General features: G+C 45.5%; 1 protein-coding gene across 4 annotated transcripts in view; it reads right to left on the bottom strand.

Moving 5' to 3' along the window:
* Positions 1 to 18,006, bottom strand: part of EGLN1 (egl-9 family hypoxia inducible factor 1) — a 37,711-nt gene extending 19,705 nt beyond the window's left edge. For 3 of the 4 annotated variants that reach the window (XM_050893247.1, XM_050893248.1, XM_050893250.1), the window contains exon 1: positions 16,855 to 18,006. In XM_050893247.1, the coding sequence (XP_050749204.1) occupies positions 16,855 to 17,787 (933 nt within the window). In that variant the 5' untranslated portion in view covers positions 17,788 to 18,006. The remainder of the gene's footprint in view (positions 1 to 16,854) is intronic. The other variant, XM_050893249.1, reaches the window with a different exon arrangement.
* Between the last annotated feature and the right edge of the window lie 6,023 nt (positions 18,007 to 24,029).

Here is a 24,029-nt window from a genome sequence, read left to right as displayed (position 1 = left end):
GCAGCTCCAGCAGGCTTTTTCCCACTTTCCCCATCGGTCACAACCACTTATGCCAGGAGACCAGCGTGATGGAAAAAACACATCACCATCATGCCTTGACAAAAATAAAACATGCTGCATTACCAGCTATCAATTGATTAAAAGGAACCCATCTGGTTTGTTCCAAGTCCATTTATACTTGGCATTAGGAAACTGCTACGAAAATAACCAATCCAGGCAAAAAAGTTACCTACTTTCCTCCTTGCCAGTATTTCAGTAACAAAAATACTTCATATATTCATCAAATTATTCACCCTTCCTAAAAGGCAAGCAGGCTTCTCCAGATTGGCCCCTTTCCATGAACAACAACTAAAAAAACCTGTTGATGCTATCTGTCACGGCTCCTGTCAATCAACATTGCTATGACTGTCTGTAACTCGACAGGTATCGTGTTTAGAAGTAGGATGCTAACCTCAAACTTCGAATTTCCCACTCTAAAAATCAGAAGGTGGAGGAACCCAAACTCCACACGAAGTGATGATGTAAGCAGAAAAGCCATAGTGCACAAAACCTGACAGGAACAAGAAGAAAGCCTCTCTGAAACAACTTGTCACTGATTTTTTTTTTTTTCCTCTTTCAAGGCATTCAGAAGAGCACAGAACCAGGATCTCTCTTCCCAAATGCTCACACAGAAAGTTAGAAACCCTAACACTGGCTGAGTTAGCATGCAGCCAGTACTTACATACTCTTAAATCTTTTGTAAGAGCACTGCATTTAGTAAAAAAGGGAAGCACACTGTTCCACATCCTACCCAGAAATGACAGATTTCAAGACAGGACATGCACATCTCATTCCCTCATGTTTCTGCAGAAAGGTTTTTCTGTATGTCCCTAAAAATCCAATCAGCAGGAACTGTTCTGGTAAACCAAAGGACAGTTAGGGCTTTACAATCTACCGTACTCACTGGGAAGAGATTACAGGGATTAGCAATAGTAGCCTAGATCAGAGGTGTCATCTCAAACCAGGAGGACTGTTCCATAGGACATATTTATGCAACCTACATGCAAGATCTGCAGAGCTTAAGTTTTATTTTTCAAAGCCTGTTCCCAGCTTTATGACCAAAGATAAAAAAAATATATGCAAGAACATAATTGATGAAAAACTGCCTCAGTCTGCAAACACCTTGAAACAACTCAAGGATATGAACTCATCATCTTAAGCAACAGCAGTGGAAATTACTGATGGACAGATGATGTACAGTGAAATGAAAGGAAGATGAAGAAAGAGAAGCAGATACCAGAAGGAATAGCAGCACTGACAAAAGTCTGCATTACCGGAAGGGGGAAAATAATGCTGAGTACCATGAGAACTAGGAAACAAGTGGAACAACAATCAATTCTGCAAAATACTAGATTCCAGATTTCTATACAAGAAATCAACATCGCCTTCAAGTCAGCAGGCAATCACTTCAGATTTCAGGGTTGGCAGAAGTATGTTTTTCAGCCATAGACCATATTTTAAAATGAAGTTTCTACATCATTACTGAAAATAAACAACAGATCTTCTAAAACATGTATCTATTATTGTACACTAACAGTGGATAGCAGTTTCTGAACAGGAGACAGCATTTCAGAAAATTACCCATGGGCAGCCAACTGATTTACTAATCACCTAACACTTCCGTTAGGTGTAGTAGATGGCCCTGTATCTTTACACTAAAGATACTACAGATCCCAGAACTCACTTTGTATCCTAAGTCTTCACCTGATCTGAGATGCGCAACCAAAGAGGAAAACCAATTTTGAAGCCAGAGAAAGGCTGAAGGGAAGAAGAGGAAGGAAGAGGAGGAGCAGGTAAGGACCTGTGGATGGCGGAGGTGTTTGCTGACCATGTGCCACAATAACGAAGGGGGAAAGTTTCACAGCATGGGTTTTAATTGAAACTGCCTTCTACTAACCCCATGAAATCAAGCTGCAAGCACTAACAACTGAGATGCCCCATCAGGCCTCAGCTTTAATTGCCTTTCTGTGTCCTCCGGTCCCTTAATCAACTGCACTACAGAACATCTCGGACATCAGAGGTTACTATCAGCACACAGAATTGCAACTGAAAATAAGAAAAAAAGCCACTGCTCCATGCACAGCACAGTATTATCATGCTGATATCCACCCACTGTGTGCAGAAGGCTGCTCACATCATCTGTCTCCCAGGTAAAATGTTCACACAGAGTGGCCTTGCAAAAAGCTAACTGCCTCCAGACTGTCTGTATCTCTCTGAATGGCAGCTCTGCCCTCAAGCGTATCGACTGGTCCGCCAGCTTGGCACACGCACAAACCCTAAAGTGCCAGTAAAAAGACTGTAATATATTTTATTCCCAGAATCAATACAAGCAATGCTACGCAGCTACCAGCAAGACGACTGAAAGTTACTCCAGAAAACAAGAATTTACTTCCTCTGTAAAGGCAACCTTAATTAAGGGTTCCCAAGCCAATATAACCCTTCCTTGCAAATGAAGGACAGATGATGAAAAAAAGTATAAGAGATTTTTCAAAGGGAGAAATCTCAAAAGGACTCCATCTTCCCATCGCTGGCAAATTCTGTTCCCCACTGACACCCTGAAGAATTCCATTGCTCCCTCTAGAAAGCTGTACCCCGGGGGAGAAAAAAAACGTGTTTTGGAATTTTCACTCATTCAGAGGCAATTTTTCTCTGCAGTTTTACGATGGAGCTATTACTAGCTGAACTGTAGAAGCTGAAGGCTCAATGGTGAGAAAGGACCATTTGTTACTACCTTTGTCTTTCAGTGGGTGTGTACCTTCACAGTAGCAGGATGTGAGTGTAGAAAGAGTAAAAGGCACAGTAAAAAGTCAGAAACAACACCTCTGCAACATTCATGTTGCTACATGAGAAGACTAAACTGAAAATAAAGGTAGTTGATAGCATCTTCATCTACATTTCTTGTCCTGCAGAGGAATATTATTTTCCATGTTTACAAGGCTCTTTATAAAGTTATAGGACTAAATAGGTAAAAATAATATATGTTTATCTTATTACCTACACAGCTTACAATATAATTTTGGCATAGCCTTTGGCTCATGAAAGAGACCACTCCCGTTTTCTATTTTCACTAAGGAAAATTACAAAGTCAGAACTCCAGTCTAGGAACTCCTGTGTTGTTCTTGAGTCTGTGCCAGGTGTTAGGAGGCCTTGGGGAGTCACTGCATGTCATTTTCTCCAAACTATAATGGAGATTTAATAAAAATTTACTCAAGGCATTAATTTTAATGCAAAAATTAGAAATTTTAAGCATGGATCTTACTTCGAAGGCATTCCAAAGTACTGGAATAGGCAAAGCAAAGAGCAATAAAATAATAAATTGCAACAGGAATTTCACTACAGCAAATTAACCTCCATTCAGTGAAAAATGAGGAGTTACCAGCAGGATCCCCACAGGACCTGTACTTTTCATATGTGACCTGGGAAAAGGGGTGAGCAGCAGAGTGACAGTGTTTACATGCAATACGGAAATATGTTGCATAATCCATCCTAGCCCTGACTGCAGAAAGGTGCACAGAAGGGTAAAACAATACCAAGTGCCCAGACAACAAAATGGCAGGTGAAATTCAGGAAAGAGTAAGTGCAGAGGAATACTGTCTGGAGAGAAAAAAAAATAACAGCCTCCTCGTACACAGTGATGTCTTCTAAACTGAATAGCATCACTTTAGAAAAAACTGTAGCAAATACAGGCTGTTCTCGTAAGAACATCACCTCAGCACAGCAGCAGAGGCAACTAAAGTGTCATAAATCACTAGAAAGGGAAAGGCAACACAGAATACATCACTATGTCAGCATACAAATTCATTATGTACTTGTATGTTAACTACTGTAATTCTGGTTGCCTTACCTTAAAGGAGGATTAGCAGAACCAGAAAAGCGCAGCAGGAATGACCAGAAACATGGAACAGTACCCATCTGAAGAAATACTAAAAAGACTACAATTCTTCAGTTTAGGAGGGAAAGTGTGTCAGCTGAAAATGTATGGAAGCACATGCCAGACTTTTAAAACCATGAAAAGTAAAACCACTGGGAAACGAGTTTTCACAATACAGAGTCTAGGAGACACTGAAATCACCAGGCAGTAAGTTTTAAACAAAAGGAAGTTCCTTTTCCATCTAATCAAACTGTGGGACTCGTTGTTACAGGATGTTGCAGAGGCCAAAAGTACAAATGGCTTTTAAAACAAGATTACATAAATTAACAGCAAATATGTCCATCCATCTATGCATATTACGAGCAGTGGTCCAGATGCAACCTCCCGCTCAGAGGGTTCCTGAATTGCCAGAAGGTGGATTGTATATAAGAGCATCAGTTTATATACATTTTGAAGCTTCACATACACACCAATTATTGGTTATTTACCACAAATACATAATGGTATGAACACAGATGACAAATACTTGTGTGAAACAGAGACATGCGATAAGAAAGAACTCCCATCCAGCAACCATAAGAAGGCAACTTGCTAAAATCCGAAACTAATTGGCCAGAGTGCAAAAACGGTGTAAGTTTTGAGCAGAGTGGGTCATCAGCATTTGAGCAGTAACAACGGCTGGTTTATGTTTTGTTTCACTGCCTTTTAAATTTTCTTTTTTTACAGTAAGACTGGATACTCTTCAAAAACACATAGCTTTAACCTACAATTCAGGGATGGTCTAGCATCTAGTTCATACAGAAGGTCACTTCAGATGAGCGCAACTCCATCTGGCTTCAATTTGCAACTAGATATAGGGCACGGATGGTCAAACTGGCATCTCCCGAGAGGCATGCGGCTCTTATCTTTCGAACACAGTCCTTGCAGAGGATAGCCCATCGACAGGGTGCCTGCAACTGCTGAATACCTGGCAGAGAGCAGCAACTGAGGCAAGCCTAGTGCTCTGCACCCCTGCCGGGGGCAGCCTGCCTCCCTTGGCACCTGCTCCTTCTCCCTTCTCCTCTCCCTCAACAGCAAAGGAACCCACCACTGCAGACCAAGGTCTCCAGGGGAGCACAGGCAGGAGGAAAGGGGGCAGGAGCAGCAAGTACGCGTGGGGAATACAGATGAAAGAAAAATGGCTAGAAGTTAAACGAGGGGTGAGGATTGCAACTTGAGAGCTGCAGGTTTTTGGTTTATACAACAGCCTGACAAAATATATGAGCCTGACTCTTACCTGTTCAAAGGTTCCCTCCTCACACTTCTCTGAAACTGTTTTTAATGTTAAGTGGGTGGCATTTTTCTTAAATAAAACTAAAATATATTGAAAATAATGTTGTCCAGATGTTTGTTACAAATTTGCTACATAAAGTAAAAACATGGGAAATATTAAAGTAAAGCACTTTTTGGTAGTTTGTGGCTTTGAAACAGCTTATTTCACTTTTCTGTCTGTCTAGCAAAGAAAGGATAGCTATCCCTGGTGCACTATGCCCTCTCACTATAGAAGAGGTCCCAAAATCACATATAATTTTAAAATAATTTTGGAGATAAAGTATGAGCCCCCCTATAGATAAATAATTGATTTCAATTTCTTAAACTTTTGCTTAAATCAGTCCTGTGAAGTGTACACATTTTTTAAATCAGCAAGCTATCCTAGGACATGACTGTGTAATGGGCATATGCACATATGAACTGTAAAACAGGCAACATGGGAGAAAACAGTGAAGAGGCAGCAGCACAGACTGCAGTACAAGTGACCACCTGGATGACCAAAAGGGATCCAAGCCAGGAATATTTCAAACTGTTAACGTTACTTACATATCCGACCACAACATTCCTTTAAGAAGCAAATGACCACTAGTAGGAAGACAGACTTCTGGCCACTTCACTCAGAGATGCAATAAGCAGGACTTACTACTGACTGTGCCATTGCTGGAAAAAAACTATTTTAACAGACTGCAAAAATTGACTTGTTTTCTATCTCCTCCACTCCAAACTGCAGTATTTTTTTTCCACAGGAGGGCTGAGGTTGGCAGGCACCTCTGGAGATCATCTGGTCCAGCCCCCTGCTCAGAGCTGGGTCACTCACAGTAGGTTGGGTGACCAGCAGTCAGGTTTCGAGTATCTCCAAGGATGGAGACTCCACAACATCTCTGGCAACCTGCTTCTCTGTTTGATCACCCTCACAGGGGAAAAAGCGTTTCTGATGTTTAAATGGAATTTCTTGCATTTCAGTGTGCCCACTGCCTCGTCACTGGGCACCGCTGAGAAGAGCCTGGCTCATTCTTCTTCAGTCCCTCCATCAGGTATCTGTACACACTGGTACGGTCCCCCCCGTGCCTTCTCCCCTCCAGCATAAACAGCCCAGCACTCTCAGCCTCTCCCTGTATGACCTGAAAAAGCAAATCCACTATTATGAAGAGTGCTACTGACTGGCTGATGCTCTGTCATACAGGGGCTAAAGGAGACACAAATAAGGTTAAGCCAAACAGAGGTACGATTAGCCAACATCTATTTCACCGGGCATCATGAAACATGCCAGCTGAAACTGAGTCAGTTTAAGATGCCTTTATCAACTGGCCACAGTTTCCTTTCTCACAGCAGCAAGGCTGCGTGCCAGCTGCCTGAACAATGCAGCAACCACTGGAACTGGAAGAGCCCGATGCCTTCAGCCGAGCACACAGACCACGTACTGTTCGAATACAGCAGGAGCTGTTGAGGGAGCTTGGTGTCCACGGTGAGGGTTAGCTGCTTGAACAGATGCTTGAACAGGACAGAGAGCAGCAACAACAAAGATATGTTATTAACCAACTATAAACTGCCTTGGAAACCTTTCACATATTGCATTCCTGGACTTCTTCACAGTCCAGAGAACTTAAACATATGAGGATTTCTGCCTCAAAACTAGTATGGACCAAGTTTTGATCTATAGCAATTTAAATTCCACATCATCACAACAGTCAGGTTAGTCTATTATTGTAACTTTTTGGTTTAATTTGACTAGTAACTTCAGGACTCTTCTAACTATATAGCTGCAGCCTTCTGAACTACGCAAGCAGGAAGATAACAGACCCTGGCACACCAGAAGGTCAGCGAGCCACAGCAAGAGTGTGCCCAGCAGAGAAACCTACAGCCTGACACTTCACCAAGAATTCTGAGCTATCAACAGAACAAAGTGATGTGAATTGACAATACAAGCTCCTCCTGTAAACAGATCTAAAATATCTTTATATATAAAAAAAAAACCAAGCTAGGCAAATACATATAAACCCCCAAGTCTTCAGCCAGTTTATTGCATTTTAAAACTCCTTACAGTCATCTGACAGCCAACACAACAATTCCTCCACTCCTTTAGGACCAAAAGGGAGAACAGCTTCCTGAACTCCCTCACTGCATTCACCTTTGTATCATTTTCAACATTAATGCTTGGTTTTGCTGAAACAAGGAAAGGCAGTCTCAGGCTCTGCTCTCACAGCAGCACACTGGGGCCACATAGCAGCATCTCCTCAAAGCCGTACGTCATTTGTACAGTCCAGAATGCCTTCACGGTCAAACTATGTGCTCTGAGCTGGTCTGACCCTAAATTAATGTGCAAAATTAATCCTCGGGTATAAAATAGTCTTTTTCGTTAGGCCCCATTAATTACCCTACAGGTATGGCCTTCATCTCTTCGTTACAGCACTATGCACACAACATATACATAACCACCCTACCTTCACACACAACATCCATACAGACGTGCAGGCACACATATTTCTACCCGATTCCTATTTATAACATTATATGCTAACAAAAATACTCTCGAGTAGTTTTAAGTTAAATACCAAAGAACAAGAAAGTCTTCAAGTGTAAGCAGCTGTTACGTGCATAAAAGCATTGCTCTATTTTTGACAGACACTGCCCTGGAACAGCGAGTGAATTCGCTTTCAACCTGAAGCTTACGACTGCCACTTACCAGCTAATTCTGGCACAAGCCTGCACTGAAAATATGCTTATCATTAACCAACAATCTTCAGAAACTGGAAGGAGTTTACAAGAATTTAATGAGCACCAAACGACTTTTTCAAAAGGCCACAAAGACCAGCATTAGCCCTCCTTTTGAAGGGTCTAAGTAGTGAGTCACAAATGTGGAAGACAAAAAGGGTGTCATAAATAACGACTACTCCATTCAGTAGTAGCTGCAAAGTCAAATAACTTTACTGTTCTGTTCACTGAAAATACTGCTTTCAAAATATTATTTTCTTAGTGTAGTGTAAAAAACGTGCCAATGATTAAAGATTTTGTATTGATATATTCTCAGAAAGTTTATTTCCAAAAACCACTTGCACAGTCCTTAGATTGTCCACAGTCACTCCCTTACTGTGAAGTAACAAAATAGAGCAGCCCAAGAGACAGGGAGCCCCACGAGCATCCCACTGAAGAATTAACTAACCAACCCACTCACAACAGTCCCAAACTGAATTTTGAACTGAAAAAAGTGCTGTCTTTGTGCAAGAGCTCTCCAAGGAGCCTAAAGAAAACCAATTTAGTTTCTGGATGGGCAAGAAGAAACTTTTGCTCTATACAGAGCATCCATTCCCCTTTTACAAAACAAGTTTCCTTTCTGCTGCAGCAGAAAGCCTTCATTTAAGCTACAAGGTTAAATGTAGCTTACTAGCTACAAGTATTACCTACAGGTACATACATACTAGCACTCAGTACAGGACAACATGGTAGCAACTAGGAAGACAGCATTTTGCAAAATTCCAATAGCAACCTAGCCTGTTCAAGCCAAAAGCTGTCAGATATTAACCAGGACGGTCTAAACACCACAACTGAATTACAAACATCATAAATGCAGGTAAATATCACAAAAGAGAATAATATTCTGCCGATTTATTTGCAGGAAATAGCTGGCAACCTGTTCAGAAATTAAGCATCATCTAGAAAAAGGGAAAATATCTCTCAAACACCCAGTCAAGGTTACTGATACAACTAATCCAGAGATTTGAGGAGAACTGCTGTTCAGACAGTCCTATGACTTGGCAGGACATCACTTCCAAGGAATTTCAGTCCAAGAGGCCACCGGCAAGGGAAGACAGCTCTTCCTCTCTAGCTGTACAGCTATGATGAGAAGCATCCAACTTGATTTCTGGGCGGTATTGAATCAAGCCCATTCTGCGCAGGAGAGAGAGCATAGCACATCAAAGCAGCAACATGGTCAGAAAATCATTAATTTCATTTTTTTCTGTCAGTGGTATCAATTACCCACAGTGTACTGAAATCACTGATGTGCGCATACCGCAAGGCTACAGGTTCCTAATCTCCAGAACAGCAACAACTCAAAAACTAACTTCAGCTGCACAGTCAAAAATGACCAGGAAAAAGCAAGCAACAAACCAACCCAGAATTTCATAGAGCTATCCTAATGCACCAGGGAACAGAGAGGAAACAGGACAAGAAAAGTGAAATAGTACTGAAACTGCCCATTTCAAACAGAGCCCCTGAAGCAGAACGAGTGCTGGACCTGGCACAAGGGGATGTGCCTGAGCAGTGACTTTCCTTACCAGCGGCAACCAGCAGCAAACAGTAGCAAGCTGCAGCACGGTGTTCATCGCAGAGGATGCCAGTCCAGCTCTGTCTTGAAACAGAGAAACCAAGAATGTCTTTCATGCTAATAAAACTCTAGAATAATGGATAAGGACAGCCAACAAGCATAAGAAATCTAGCTAGTAGGTTGGCTTTGAAGCTGGGGGTGGGGAGGGGCAGAGATGGGGAAAAAAAATCAGTTTTCATTTGGAGAAAATACTTTTTTCCCCTGTGCATGTTACACGGGATCACATGGTGGGTAGACCAGCAAAACTTCTGTACAAAACTGTCACAAGGAAGATCCTTGGAGGACAGAAGAATGCTTTTCTGATGGCAAGAATTGAGTCTCATACTGAACATGGAAGAACAAAGAAAACAAAGGCTAAGAAAGAAAAAAAATACATAGCTAACAAAGATTTCTTAAACTGTGTTTGAATTTTCACAGGCAAATTTTGGGATAATCAGTCCCTAAGTGTTAAACTAAGGCTGTAGTTTGGCAAACACTTTAAGCTGGCATAAATTTGCATTGCTGCTGAAAGAAAGTCTCACCATCTGCCAGTCCCCTGTGCCAGCACAAACATCCGAACACTGAACCAGGAGCACTTCTTTTGCCAGTTTATTTTTCAGATGGATCAGTTCCCCAAACCAGTTCACAGGATGGCCATGTAAATACTTGTGCTGGCAAAGAAGAGTGACTACTTCTCCAGCAGTGCCAGCCGAAAGTGTTCACTGAACTAGAGCCTAAGACACAGGGGTACGGGGAAGTTCCTAGCAGTCACAGCCGGCACTCCTCACCCTCAGACACGCTATATTCATACCACACTTAAAAGTTACAATCACCACACAGTTGGCCCTCAGAAACTAGTATAACTTTGTAATTTTCTCTAGCAGGAGAACCTGCCAGAACCTCAGCAACGTTCATGTTTTCATTTTCACTGGCCATAAACAAGTGTCCTTTCTGGCTGCTGTGCTTCTCAATCAAAAGATCATTTGCATTAGAAACAACAGACAGCCTTTTGATCATCTGTTCTGTTTGGGACCCAAAATGCTTGTACATGAGGAACAACAAATGAAACTGTACTCATTGCATGTCAGGGCTCTACCCCAACAGGGATACAAGAACTGTGGGCTGCTGAGTATCCATGAATCACCATACAATCCTTTGCTGACCAGCACACTCATCCAGAAGAAAACACCATCGCCAACAGAAACATCGCTGTCAGGAAAAGAATCAATAAGGATGAGCATCAATCAAGCAACTCAAGTGAGTATGAGACCTAGTCACACTTTCCCACAATTCAGTGACAAATTCAAACCCATACAGTCATCCATTAGGAACCAATTAGATCAGTAAGTTTTCCACCAAGAAATAAATTCAAGGTGTGATAGTGAAATAAATCCCAAGAATGATAAAGGATCTCCGTAAGTGGGCATGCCATAAGCAAATTAAGGGGAAGTCCCCCACTTTACAGATGTTCTTCAGCCGGGATCCCCAGCTGCAGCTCTTGGGTCCTCCGATCAGAGCAGGACTCACCCTAGCTGCAGCAGAGCCCTGCACCCGCCTCTGTGCTCACTTTCCTTCTACCGATGTTTTGCCACCATCATCACTTTTCAGTATGTGCTTGGTTGCCAAGCCCTTATTCTCTACTTCTGACTTTCATCTGTCTTCTTATTGCCGCACATGCTCACAGTTATATTTTGCAGAATAAGATATAGCGGAAAGAACATCCAGAAATCTTGCTTGAGTCTCCCGTATGCTATTTTAAACAGCATCTGCAGAACTCAGACTTAACCTATCCTCCTCCACGTTCCCTCTGCCCCCTCTCAGCGCTACACCGCTGCTGACAGCTTCAGCTCTATCAGCTGACTACTGCTCCCTAGTTACATTTCTCTTTCCTTGGCAACATTAATCCAACATGTTTGTAGGAAAGCCGCAACATACATAAATGGCCAGAGCAGAGAGCCTCTTCTTTCCAGTTTATTGAAAAGCTAACAGCAGGGTATGAGAAATCCACTCACTCTTAGAGGATTATTTTCTAAAGGAGCATTACTAACTTTGAAAGAAGCTAATTTAATAGGGCACAGTCAGACTAGTCCGAATCCAGAGCCCTCTAGGTCTTCAGAAAACTCCAGGATGCTCTAGCGCGCAGCATCATGTTGAAAACTGATGAGCATCAAGGGAATTATAAGCAGCACTTAAAGTACTTACAATCAGGTCAGTTTATTTTGAGATTGGAGGCAGGGAGAGAGTAAGAGATGAGCAATTATGTAATTCAACAATTTAAAGAAGAAACAGAAAAGCAGGCTTGCACAATGTGTAGCTAATAAACCAAATTTTTAAGCCACTGGTGGCTGAGAAGCAGCGGGTGCCACTGGCCTACTGGTAGAGACAGGAGAGCATTAAAATGCAGCAATTTGAACTGTACGTCTTCTGACAGGTTACAAGGCGTGGGAATGAAGCAAAAACTAAAGGGATGTAACAGGGACTGTCCAACTGTCTATTCAGTCTCCTACCAATAAAAGGCACAGGGTAAGGTTAGGAGATGGGTGGTGCTGGGTGTGATGGGAGCAGAAGCAGGAACAGCTGATAGATCAGATGTCTGTTTATACGGTGATTATTAGGTACCTGGTCCACGACTGGGATGTCCCAATATTATTGCAATACCAGTAAAAGATGGAAACTTCAGATTTATATGAAGTTTTAGATGATCAGCAGAGTTCACAATAGGGGAAAGAGAAACCTAGGAAAAAAATCATAAAGCAGCCCCCTCTCTTAACCCCTTCTCAACCTCTGTGTGGGGAAGGAGGAAAAAACCTTCTCACCTGGGTGAGATTCAGGAGAATTTCATTCCCTGACTTTGATGAGCAGGTTTATACCTCCACTGGCTAAGACAGGACAGGCAGGAAACAGAAATACGTGTACATACAAGTGTGGTAATTGATAAGGGGGGGGCGAGAAGACATGGAAGAAGAAAACCCTAGAAAATAACAGGAAGTAGGAGAAAGACACTATAGCTCACATATGCAAGTATGTGCCACCATCTGTTAGAGAAAAGAAGGAAGCAGAGTCTGGAAAGAAAGAGACTAAGAGAACAAAAGCAAGGAATGCAGTAAGTCAGGACTTCTGAGGTGAGTAAATAAGTTAGCCATTCTGTTATACCAGCTGCTGCACTGTCCACACACCTCAAAGGCAGTTGGCTAGTTTATACCTACTGCTATATAGATACCTTTCAGACTGGAGAGTAATCTACTGATGGTCAGGTCTAAGCAGAACCACATCAGTTTAAGTAGATCAGTTCTAGGTAGCCCAGTTAGTCTAGAGAAAACTCTTAACAGAGACTTTCAAATGTTAAATCTCATGCTTCTCACACTTAACATTTTACCTTATTTCATGTCCTTTACCTTAAGAGACTGGCCCTGGTGAATGTAAATCAGTTTAAAATAGATTCCATTAAAACAATGTAGCTTTTTCCCTGATAGTTTTACAGGCTAAGAGATGCAGGGTATACTCTCAAGACACATTTCTTTTCCCCTTTTCACATACTGCTTCTAGACATTTTGTAGAAGTGACGGCAAGTTCAATGCCAACAACACTATCGTCTCTCCCATTTTACCTACACCTATTCTTCCCCAAAACCAAAAGCAATTAGCCTTGATCAACAGCGTCATTACAACCTTTGATCAATAATCCATTCAATTCTGTAGAAGCACCCAGCTGCTAGTTAAAGCACAGAGAATAAAACTAAGATTTTATAGGTATATCTAGTTAACAAAACATTTTTGAAGACTCAGTAATAGAAAGAGGGTAGAAATTTCAGCACACTGTTGAGCAGATTTATTTATGATTCATTCCCTCTAATAGGATATGCTTGTTTACAGAGCTTGAACTAGATCTGGTAAAGGTTAAAGATTCAATAAAAGCTCCTGTGACTCCTGTGACATAATGCCAACCCTTACACAACATTCAAAACAAAGCCAGTTTTCTAAGAAGACACTGCAGTGAACGTAACAACAATATTTTAAACAACTGGCTGCAAGTGGTTTGGGTTTTTTGCTTGTTTTTCATTTAAAGGTCTAATTAAAAAAAAAATTAAAGTTAGGTTTAAAAAAAACGCAAAACAACACACCTTTAGAACTGTTAATACAAAATCACCTTCTCCTCAAAGCTACAACACTGCACGTCTGACTTCTCAGTAAACGACTTTTTGAGGAAACACAAACTCCAAGGCTTCACCACCCCAGATCTCCTCAGCACAGCTATATCCCTGACATTTATGAGCACAGCCCAATTCTAGCAGGTCCCCCTTTGCATGAGGTGCCGTACCAAACTGCAATCATTTAATACCATGCCAACCTATCACCTTGTGCGGCTAGCATTGGTAGTGTTTTAGAGAGGGCAGGGGGATCGCCAAGGGCTGGAATTCTTTTGCTGGTTCAGATGCTGGGGAATTAAAAATCTCAACAGTGATGCTGCAAATTGGTTTATTTAGCACCTTCAGTAACATGATACACTAAGTTCTCCAGACACCAACTATGCAAACCACAGTATGCACACAGGAGTAGTAAAATTATTCTGTAAGAGCTCAGTCAGTCAATGTGTGCTACATTTCCATACATTTTGGTCCTATTACTTGAAATGAAACCAGTAAGAATAAATATTACATGTGGATTGTTCCTTTTAAAAAGTCTTTGCTGTGAATGCAAATTCAACACACCCATCAAGAACTGAAAGCGGACTGTATTTGACTAAATGAACTAAGCAGCTGTCACCATGCAAAGTGCACTAACAGAAAAGCTCCAGTGTAACCTGTTGCAGCTATTACAGTATCTCCACTGCACACCCATCTATACTGCCAAGAATAAAAAGTACACCGGGACTCAAGCAGCAACGCAATCAAACCTCAATTCAGAAAAAGCAGGGGCAAGAAGTGAAGAAAAAATTACTTCAGATGACCAAGAGGTGTCTCTGTGTTTATTTTACATCTTCTCTTTCCCCTTCTAAACAGCCAGGAGCCCTGAAGGGATGTACAGAAGAAGTTTCCACTGCCGGACTGCTCCCCCCGCCACAGCCCTTTGATTCAACTTACTGTGGTGTTAATGGCAGAGGAAAGGTGCAGTTCTCCATGGACGCAAAAGAAGCGAGAAGGTGAAAGTCACATCATTCCTATCCCTGCTGACTTTACGAATAAGCATTCCCAAACACTGACAAACCCCACGTTTCAACAGATCAAACTCTTCCACTGACTTGTCCATCTTTTCTCACCAACTACTTCTGTTTATTCAACTCAGGGGTGAATCTGTGAGAGTGACAGTATTCATTCTGCTCTTGCTGAAACTTTAGGGAACTGAGCTTTCCTGCAGCACTACAAGCACTGACTTTTGTGGGGAGATAAGCAAGGGAAGGTGAGAAGGCAGAAAGTAATGCATTTCTGTACCACCAAGGAGTAAAGCACTGCACCTTCACTGATCTGACCTCTGCAACTGTTCTGATCCCCCAAGTACACAGGAATTTCAGCAGTGACTGAAAACCAAGTGGAGCTAAACAATCTTCATATCTTCATGCTGCACACTTTTGTGGAGCAACAGCAAAGCTTTTTCTCTACCTTTCACAATCAGCAAAAGAAATGTAAGATACAGTAGTCCAGGAATTGCGTGCATGATTCAGGATTACAATTCCAAAAGTCCTTTTCTAAAGCCCTGGCATGTATTATTTACAGAAGCATACCACTGCACATAAAAGCAGAAGTGGTATTCCTCTTTGCTGCATAAAATTGAAACCCAGCAAAGCCACTGATACTTTTAGAGTGCAAGTTTGAAGCACTGGGGACTTGAAGAGATTTAGGACTGTCTGAAAGATAAGTTGGCTTAGAAAAGTCCAAGCTAACAGGGATCTAGGAGGAATCTAGACCATGTTCCCATCAAAAAGTTTTAGCGCAGTACTCGTTCAACTAAAGGTACACAGAGACCACATTTCAAAAACATGAAAAATTCCCACCCACTTTTCTTTATCACGGGAGTTTCCGTGCCCCAAACAAATCCAAGGCTGTTTTTTTGCCTTCCAGTTTCTCCCCTCCTCCCTCCCGCAGCTTCCTACCAGCTGAGATTCTGCAGCTGCAGCAACAACAGTCTGTCTGTGACAGTGCAACCACCACAGCGGGATGGTTCCTACCAATTCACTAGCTTCCTTATGTTTTAATAGAGGTAGCAAATTGTGAAGGGGCTTCCCTCCCTCTTTTTTTTTTTTTTTAACTGAAAAGATACTGATGAATATTCATTACTAGTCCTTTACCAAGGGCGTGAATTTTATTTAAAGGACTGGAAAGGAATTGCAAATTAGGCTAATACAATGGGAGATTTTCACTCAGTTCTCTGGTCTCAAAACATAGCTAAAGAGTAAGATATTTGCAGAAAAGAGATTTGATGATAGTAGCAAAAAAAATCTCTCCCCAAAGCCACCCTGCTCCTCACGGCTGTGACTCTGTGGCCCACTGTAGCACCGACTGCCCGAGGGTCGCAGGGTAACTCACTGTTTTACAGTGCCACCGGGGCACTCGCTCACCGACGCGGGTCTCCTACCCGCATTTTTAAGTCCAGCACTTGGCAGGCCGCATTCTGAGCCAGGACGTACCAAAACCCGACCCATTCATGCGAGCCTCCAAACGTTATGCGCACAATTTTTCACACTCCTCAGCAAGCGCCGCACCGGTAAGATGCGCGCTGCTGTTCCTCCCGAGCACGCCTTACAGCCGGTGCCTAGCACTCACGATCCCCCGTTTTGAGGAGCCAATGAGTATACTGCTTTCAGTTTTTTCGGGAGACCACGGGAGAACCTGCATTTCAATATTCATCGCCTAGCGGATAAGCTTCCAGGTCAAGTTTTTAACAAAAGGCAGGGATATAGATGAGATCGCGCTTTTTTTCCTGCTCTGGAAGGAGGGAAGGAAGCAAACAAACCCTCTCACGCCTTCTCGGTCGAGAGCAATCCCCGGGCGCTGACCGCAAACAACACCCGCCCGCCGCCGAGGCTGCGGCCAACCCGGCCCGGGCCCGCGGCTGGGGCTGAAGGTCCCGCCGCGGCCGGGCGGGAGGCGGCTCCGGTAGGCAGGGCGGCAGCGGGCGCACACGTACACACACGCACACACACAGACACACACACAGACGGACGTGCGCACACGCACGCACAGCCGCGGACAGGCGCACACGTGCGCGCACACCCGCCCCTGCCCCGGGAAGCGCCGGCTCTGCCGCCCCGCTCCCGCCCTCCCGCCGCAAACCACCCCACCACACCCCCCCCGGCTGCACGGGGGGGCACCGGGGGTCCCGGCTCCCGCACTCACTTTCGTCCTGCCGTTGATTTTGTAGTTGCCCAGCTTGCCGTTGCAGTGTCGGATGAGATCGTCCATGCTGTTCATGAGGAGCCGGATGGTCTGGCAGCCCGGCTCCTTGCCCTCCACCCAGGTGATCTTGTCGCCGCGGATGTCCTTGGAGGAGTCGCTCTTCTGGCTGACGAGCTGCCCGTCGGTGAAGCGGCCGGTGTGGTGGAGGGCCCGCACCTCCTGGGCCACCAGCCCGCCCAGCTCCTTGCCGAGGAAGTCGTCCACCACGCAGATGCCGTGCTTGTTCATGCAGGGCACGATGTACTCCAGCGCCAGCCGCTGCGGCACCAGCGACTTCGTCTGCCCGTTGGGGCGCAGCGCGGCCCCGCCGGGCCCCGCCTGCACGCCGCCCGGGTACAGGTTCGACTTGTCCCGGTACAGCAGCACCGCCTCCCCGGAGGGCGACGGGGACTGGGCCGCGGCCGGGGCCTCCGCCTCACCGCCGGCGGCTGCGGCGGCGACGTGGTTGTTGGTCAGCGGGGCGGCCTCGGCGGGGATCTCCGGGGGCGGCGGCGCTGCGCCCTTCCCCGCCGCGGCCAAGGCCCCGGCCCCCCCCGCCGCCCGGCTGCCGCCTCCCGCCGCGGCCCCGGCGCTGTGGGCGCGGGTCGGCTGGGGGTGCCCGCCGCGGGGCTCGGCAGCGCCCCCTGCTGCGGCCGCCGCCGCCGCGCCTCCGCCGCGGCAGATGAGCTTGTGCTTCTTCCAGTCCTGGCGCTGGTGCTCCTTGCTGCAGTAGAAGGAGCTGCGGCAGCGCCCGCACCGCAGCAGGTTCTCCATCTTCCCGCACAGCTCGCAGTACTGCCGGTCCCGCTCGCTGCTGCTGCTGCTGCTGCTGCCGCCGCCGCCGCTGCTCTCGCCGCCGCCCTGGCCGGCCCCGCCGCCGCTGTCATTCGCCATGGCGCTGGTGGTGCCGCCGCAGCCCCGCTCCGCCGCCGAGGGGTTATGTAAGGAGGCGGGCGGGAGCGGCGCTAACGCGGGCCCCCGCCCGGCCGCGCGGGGAGGGAGCGCTCACTGCATCATGGCCGCCCGGCTCCGCCGCGGCCCCCTCCGCCTCCGCCGGCCCGCGGCCTCCTTCGGGGCGGCCGGGCGCGAGGCTGCCGCGGGGGCCCGCGCCGCCCTCCCTGCGCCGCTAACGCCGCTAGCGCCGCCTCATCGCCGCCCCGCCGGCGGCGGCGCGGCCGAGGGGGAGAGCGGCGGCGGGGGGCAGCCGGCTGGCGCGGTGGGGAGGCTGCCTTCCGCTCCCCGCCGGCCTCTCTGCCCAGTGCGCGGGCCGGCGCGGCCGCCGCCTCTCCCCGCCGCGCCTCCGCCGCTGTGTCGGGGCGAGGAGGAGGAGGAGGCGCCACTCTCGCGGCCCGCTTTGCACGTACGCCACTTCCAGCCCGCCAGCGCCGCCGGCGCGTCAGGCGGGCGGGGCCGCGACGCCAGGCGGGCGGGGCCGGGCCGAGGCAGGCCGCACAGCCGCAGCCGCGGGGCCCGGCCCCGCCGCCGAGCGCACGGACAGGCCTCGGGCCGCGGCCGGGCGGCCTCGGTCGGGGCGCCCCCGTGGCGGCGGGAGAGCGGGCGGAAGCGGCCCCCGAGGAGCGCGGCCTCCCCGGCCGCCTCCGCCGCGGACCCACGCCGCCAGGGACGGGGGGAAACTGCTGGGAGGGAGGGGGGGCGGGTGGGGTGTCACCCGTCTGGGCTGCCCGGGACACCCCCCCGCCGTCCCCGGACGGGCGGTGGGTCCCTAATCCGTGGGTGCCCTTGTCCCTGTCCCCAGGGGCGAGCTGCCCCGCTGCCCCTCCGTGTTGAGCGGAGGGGGTGCGGGCCTGCCGCAGGTGAGGCGGGGGCACCGAGGAGCAGGAGGGGCGCCGGCCTAACATGGAAGCCGGGCGCTGTCGCCTTGAGTGACAGGGAGGGTGGCGGCAGCACCCGGGCACGGTGGGGGCCAGGTTTTGTCACTCCCGTAGGCCCCGAAATATCCCCGCCGGATAGCTGGCAGAGCGGGACGTGCGCTGGCTCCCTCATAAATAACCTGTGGCTTGTGTCCCACCTAATTCGGTGGTAACGAAGGCCAGAGTCAGACTGCTTAAAAAAGCAAAAGCAAAAAGCAGGAAGAAAGAGCAGCTGATGTGGCCGCTGAAACGAGGAGAGGCCAGGAGTTGGGGCCAGTGCTGTGATCAACATGGCAAAGCCCCTGACAGGAAAAAGGAAGCTGGTTTGGCAGAGCAGCGCCGGTGGAGGGACGAAGGTCCTGACACAGTCACGTCGGCTGTCAGAAGCCACATGAGGACCTGGACTCCTCTGAGGTGATGTGTTAGCTCCGATCGATCCGGCTTAACCGTGGCTTTGCTTGCTTGTGGTAGATGTTAGGAAAGTGGGTGCAATTTCCTGCGATACAGCCCAACATGGTGGTTGGTGCCTCAGAGCCTCGTGGTAAGCCGGAGCGAGGACTCCTCCTGAGCTGGGGGTTCTCCTGCCCACCCCCTCGGAGAACCATTTGGTGAACAGACAGCAAGTGTTTGCTCCATGGGCTGGGCTGGCGAGAGGCAGTGCCTGCAGTTGGTGCGCACTGCCTGTAAGTTAAGCAAATCCATTGTAAAGTCCAAGAAGTGTCAAATACATGAGGCATTATACGGATCTGGAGGTAGAAAGGTGAAATGAATCCTCTGGTTGGGAACCCATAGGCTGCCCAGGCTTTCGTGTGATTTTGGATAAATCAGTTTTTCTTTGCCACTGTAGAAGAGGAATAGTAATGCTTTTGCTGCTCACAGGCTCTTGGGAGTCTTAAGACTGTAATATACTTGTATTATAGTGAGATGGCTTTATGTACACAATTAAAATGGTTTGGTTCTTATCATCTCTCTACATAGAACTGGATTTAAAATTAACTGACATAGCAGTAGGACTTGGAGGAATGTTAGGCACTGCGTGTACTACGTGAAGGATGTAAAAGGAGAAACAAAGTGTGCCAAGGCTACAAACGCCTGTGGTACAAACACAGAAAACGAGAAGGAAAAACAGGGTGAATTATTAGAAAGGCAAAAGGAATACTGAGAGGACAAGGTCATGAAAGCCCAAAGGATGAGATTTCAAGGTGAATGTGATCAGCAAACTCCAAGGCTGAATTAAAAAAAAAAAAAAGCCAAATGAACTGGAAAAGCTGGGAACTAAGAACAGATAGAGTTGCACATTAGTAATTTCTTTGTTCATTGCTCTTAAAGGGAGGAAAATACAGCGGTAGAGGCAGAAGGAAGTGGGTTAAAAACAGGTTTTAAGTCCAGAGCATAAAGTGGACAGATTTTTAATCTAGGTTTAATGAGAGTTGTGCTCTAACTACAGGTATATGAGGTATGTCAGAAATACTAGGCTAGGCATTCCTCTAGCTTGCTTTATACTGAGATTAATGCAACTGAATTCCTTGGACTTGCAGCATTGTTAAACCAGGCTAAATGAGAAGAGAGTCAAGGCTGTTATTTTCAAAAACTTCAGAAATGCAAACAATGACGTTCTGCCAGAAAGAAACTGAAGAGTTAAAGACCTTTTGCATTTGTTGCGTACTCCTTCAGCAAACATAATGGAGTTGAAAGTCACAGACTTGAAACTCAATAGTCCAACTATGAAACAAATAAGAAAAGGACCAAGGTACAAATATGGTGCCTGACTAAAACCTAATGATAGTTATTAATTCATGGACTAATTTGGCTTCAAAAGTCTTTTGTTCTTTCCCTCTCTTTCCCACATGTCTTTTGGGATGCAATTAAAGGTCTTGGTCTTAATTTTTACATTTGCTAATGTGCTGAGCTACTTCAGGTTGTCTTGACATACTGTTCCCCAGCGTGGTCAACAGAAATACCAAGTTCATCAAAATCCGTCTTTGGGTATATGAAGCATTTGCCATATTTTATGATTACAGCACTTCACCAGCGGCACAGAATAATTTAATGAAGGTTGTTGGCCAGTGACAAAGCTGCAGAAAAGAGCGGTGGTGGTAAGGAAACTCTGGAAGACAATGAGTATTTATATTACAATAGTGTCTACAACATGCTAGAAATGTTTTCCAAGCATATAAAGACTCTATTCATTGCCAAAGAGCTTGTTCCTTAAAAGACAGTGTAAGGACAAAGCACAAGGAAAAGCAACTTATGGTATACAAAGCAAAATGACCAACATGACGGTTGCCAAAACTGAGGGGGAAGGGACTTCCTCCTCTTTCTTTTCTGCTGGTTGCTCTTCACTTGCTCCCTAACGTGGCATTTCCAAGATAGCTAATTTCCTGTCTCTGTCAGTGAATATTGGAAAAGAACTTGACTGGTGACTAGGTAATGGTGATACATACTGCTTTGCAGAGAATGCAGATGAAAAGTCTTTAAAGTAATACCAGTCACGATCAGGATGTTGTGGGATAAACGTAATGCAAGGTCATAGTTTTTTGTCACCACTTAGATATGGATCTGATATGTTTATTAGAAATGCAAAAAAAAAAAGGGGGTTGGTCAATGAATCACTTTTCTGTTTTCATTAAGTAGTAATAATAGCTGCATTTATACCATGCTTTACATATTTTGAGTACTGCAGTGGTAAGGTTGTATAAGCAACCGAAAAAGAATCTTTGAAGCCCAGGGAGCGGGGGGAATGCAGAATAACAAGATTAGAGAAGTTTAATTCACAGAACAAAATCAGCTTAGAAATAAAGTTTAAATAGAAAGTAATCTCATCTTCAGATAGCTTTGCTGTGAACAGGAAAAAAGTCCCTAGGACTCCAGGCTAAGTTTTTCACTGCTGCCAGAAGGCCACTTGGAAGCTACACATGCTCCTGAGGCTGGTGATAGTGTAAAGCGTCAGTCAGACAGATGTGTGTCCACGACAGCATCACAATTAAAATTCAGAACTTGGGTGCTTGTACCATTTGCTCTCTCCCCCCCAGACCACTCCACTGTGTTCTTCAGCCTGACTGCTCTTATACCACTTAAACCATTATTCACTGATCTCAACAGTGGCATTTTTCAAGCTTGCTTTTCATACTAGCAAGTGAACTGTAACAGGTTTGCAGCTTTTCCAAATAAAACTAGAGAACTGTTTGTCTGAGTTGGATTCTCTGTTGAACTCACTTCCTTTCTAATCGGGACAAACTGTACAAAGTACATCCACAAGGCTATGCAAGTGCTCCTTTGTTGAATGCACGCTCTTTTCCTGAGGTACTCAAAGGGTTAGCGTGGTTTATTCATCTCCCAAATACCTCCCCTGCCCCTTGTTTCTGCAAAGCGAGGAAAGGGTCACCCATTAGAGGTGATCAGGAAGGTGTAGGGTTATTGACTGGCTGTGCTAATGCCGACCATTATGGAGGAGCACACCACAGCAGGGTCCCATCGTCCAGTCACTCAGTGGCCAGCACAAGCTAAGGGGTCTCAGTAATTTTCAAGATCCAGGCTTCAGCTCTCTGATACGCCAAGAGCTTGATATTCTTCTGTCACAGTATGAAGTGGCACACAGGCCTTGGGACAATGGATAATCAGGCTCAGAGCCCTGAAAATAATCTGCAGTGCCCTGGACCACCTTCCATCCTGCTTAGTGCTTGCTGATGCCATTGTAGAGTTTCTTTAAAAGTTTTTGCTGAAATTAAAGTAACAGAATAATTTGGTTGTTTATCACTGAATATCACAATGGTGTAATGTTTAAAAGAAAAAGCTTTCATTATAATCTGAGATTATAAGGGTTGGGCTAAATTATAAGGAGAAGTACTCTCAATTATTTTGTGTAAACTTGTGTTTAATATTTTGTTTAATATTGCGGGATTCCTCCAGGCTCTTCAACTAAAATTGTTTTTGCTGTCCCTGAATCTGTCTGAAATGATATGCATTTGCTTCTCTGGGAATATAGCCTATTTTTATTACACCCAAAATATGGTTAGGGTTGATCCAGAGAGATTTATACATATTAAAATATTTGACTACTTTAATAATTTTATTCATATTTAAAGAAAAATGAATTACGCTAGTGAAGTACAAGACAATGTCCTTTTTTTTTTTTTTACTGAAAATGCTGCTACCAGATGTCTATATCTGTAAAGCTATGGAAATGCAGCAGAGCTTAGAAAATGCTCAAGACTGACTCATTCCAGTTTTGTCCTCATTTTAAACTTTGTACCATGGAAAGTTCAAAAGCTTTTTCCACATTGTTTGTGAGGTTTCTCCAGAGGGAGTATTTCTGGCTTTGGTTAGAAAAGAACTCCCTGTCTTGCTAAAGATTGACAATTATGTACATTTTTGGCCTCTAACTTCAGCAAGCCAGCAGGCCCTCGGGGTGCTTAAACTCCAGTTATGGACAGAAAGTTACTTTTAAAGAACATTTTTTAAACACTATTTGAAATCCACACACTGACACAGCAATAAGCAGTTTTGGGAAGAAAAAAAAAAAGATTCCTGTGTTATCCATATGTAGGTGTTAATCTGAACTGCTCCGGAAGCTTTTCTTGATTTCGGTGCAGACAAATCTTCCAGCGTGAGAACAAGGGACTCCAATGTAAAGAAAGTCTCTCCAGCGCTTTGTAGGGCCACAATCATAACATGACCTTTTCACTCTACATCTGATAGGTGCTTTTTGCCCCTGTGTCATCATGATTCAGCATCGTGACATGCTGAAAGATCATCAAGGTGGAAACAATGCCGAGCAGTGTTAGGATGATGTGGCCTGCCATGATTATTTTGCACGTACCTGATTTATTGCACATCATATTTTCTCTTTCCTCGTCTTTCAGCTGCCAGGCACGTAGTTCTCTCTTCTGCCAGTGCCTGGCCTTGTATTCGGAAAAGAGAACAGGGATGCCCTGGGGTGTGGGCAAGGAGGACAGTTTGCTCTGTGCCCCTTGGTTTGGGAAGCTTGAGAGCGCCTCAGCTCACGCATTGCAATATATCCTGCTATTTCATGAGTTACAATCTCCGCTTTTTTTCGTGATTCCCTAGAAACTATTACCCAGAGCTCAAGAGAGGGACTCAAGAACTGTTCCTGAAGCCATAAATATGTGTGTTAGAAGACTGGACATTTTATCTTTGAGTGAAGATGCAGTTTCTTTTCCCTTTCTCCAGCTGGCTAGCACAATTTCTGATATCTCTAAATTCTTTTTCTTATTGAGGCATTTGTACCAGTAAGAGAGATTCTAA

The sequence above is a fragment of the Gymnogyps californianus genome, chromosome 3 (genome assembly GCF_018139145.2).
Source record: "Gymnogyps californianus isolate 813 chromosome 3, ASM1813914v2, whole genome shotgun sequence".
Lineage (NCBI taxonomy): Eukaryota > Metazoa > Chordata > Aves > Accipitriformes > Cathartidae > Gymnogyps > Gymnogyps californianus.
The sequence above is the reverse complement of the archived record's forward strand: the minus strand, read 5'-3'. Positions and strand labels throughout refer to the sequence as shown.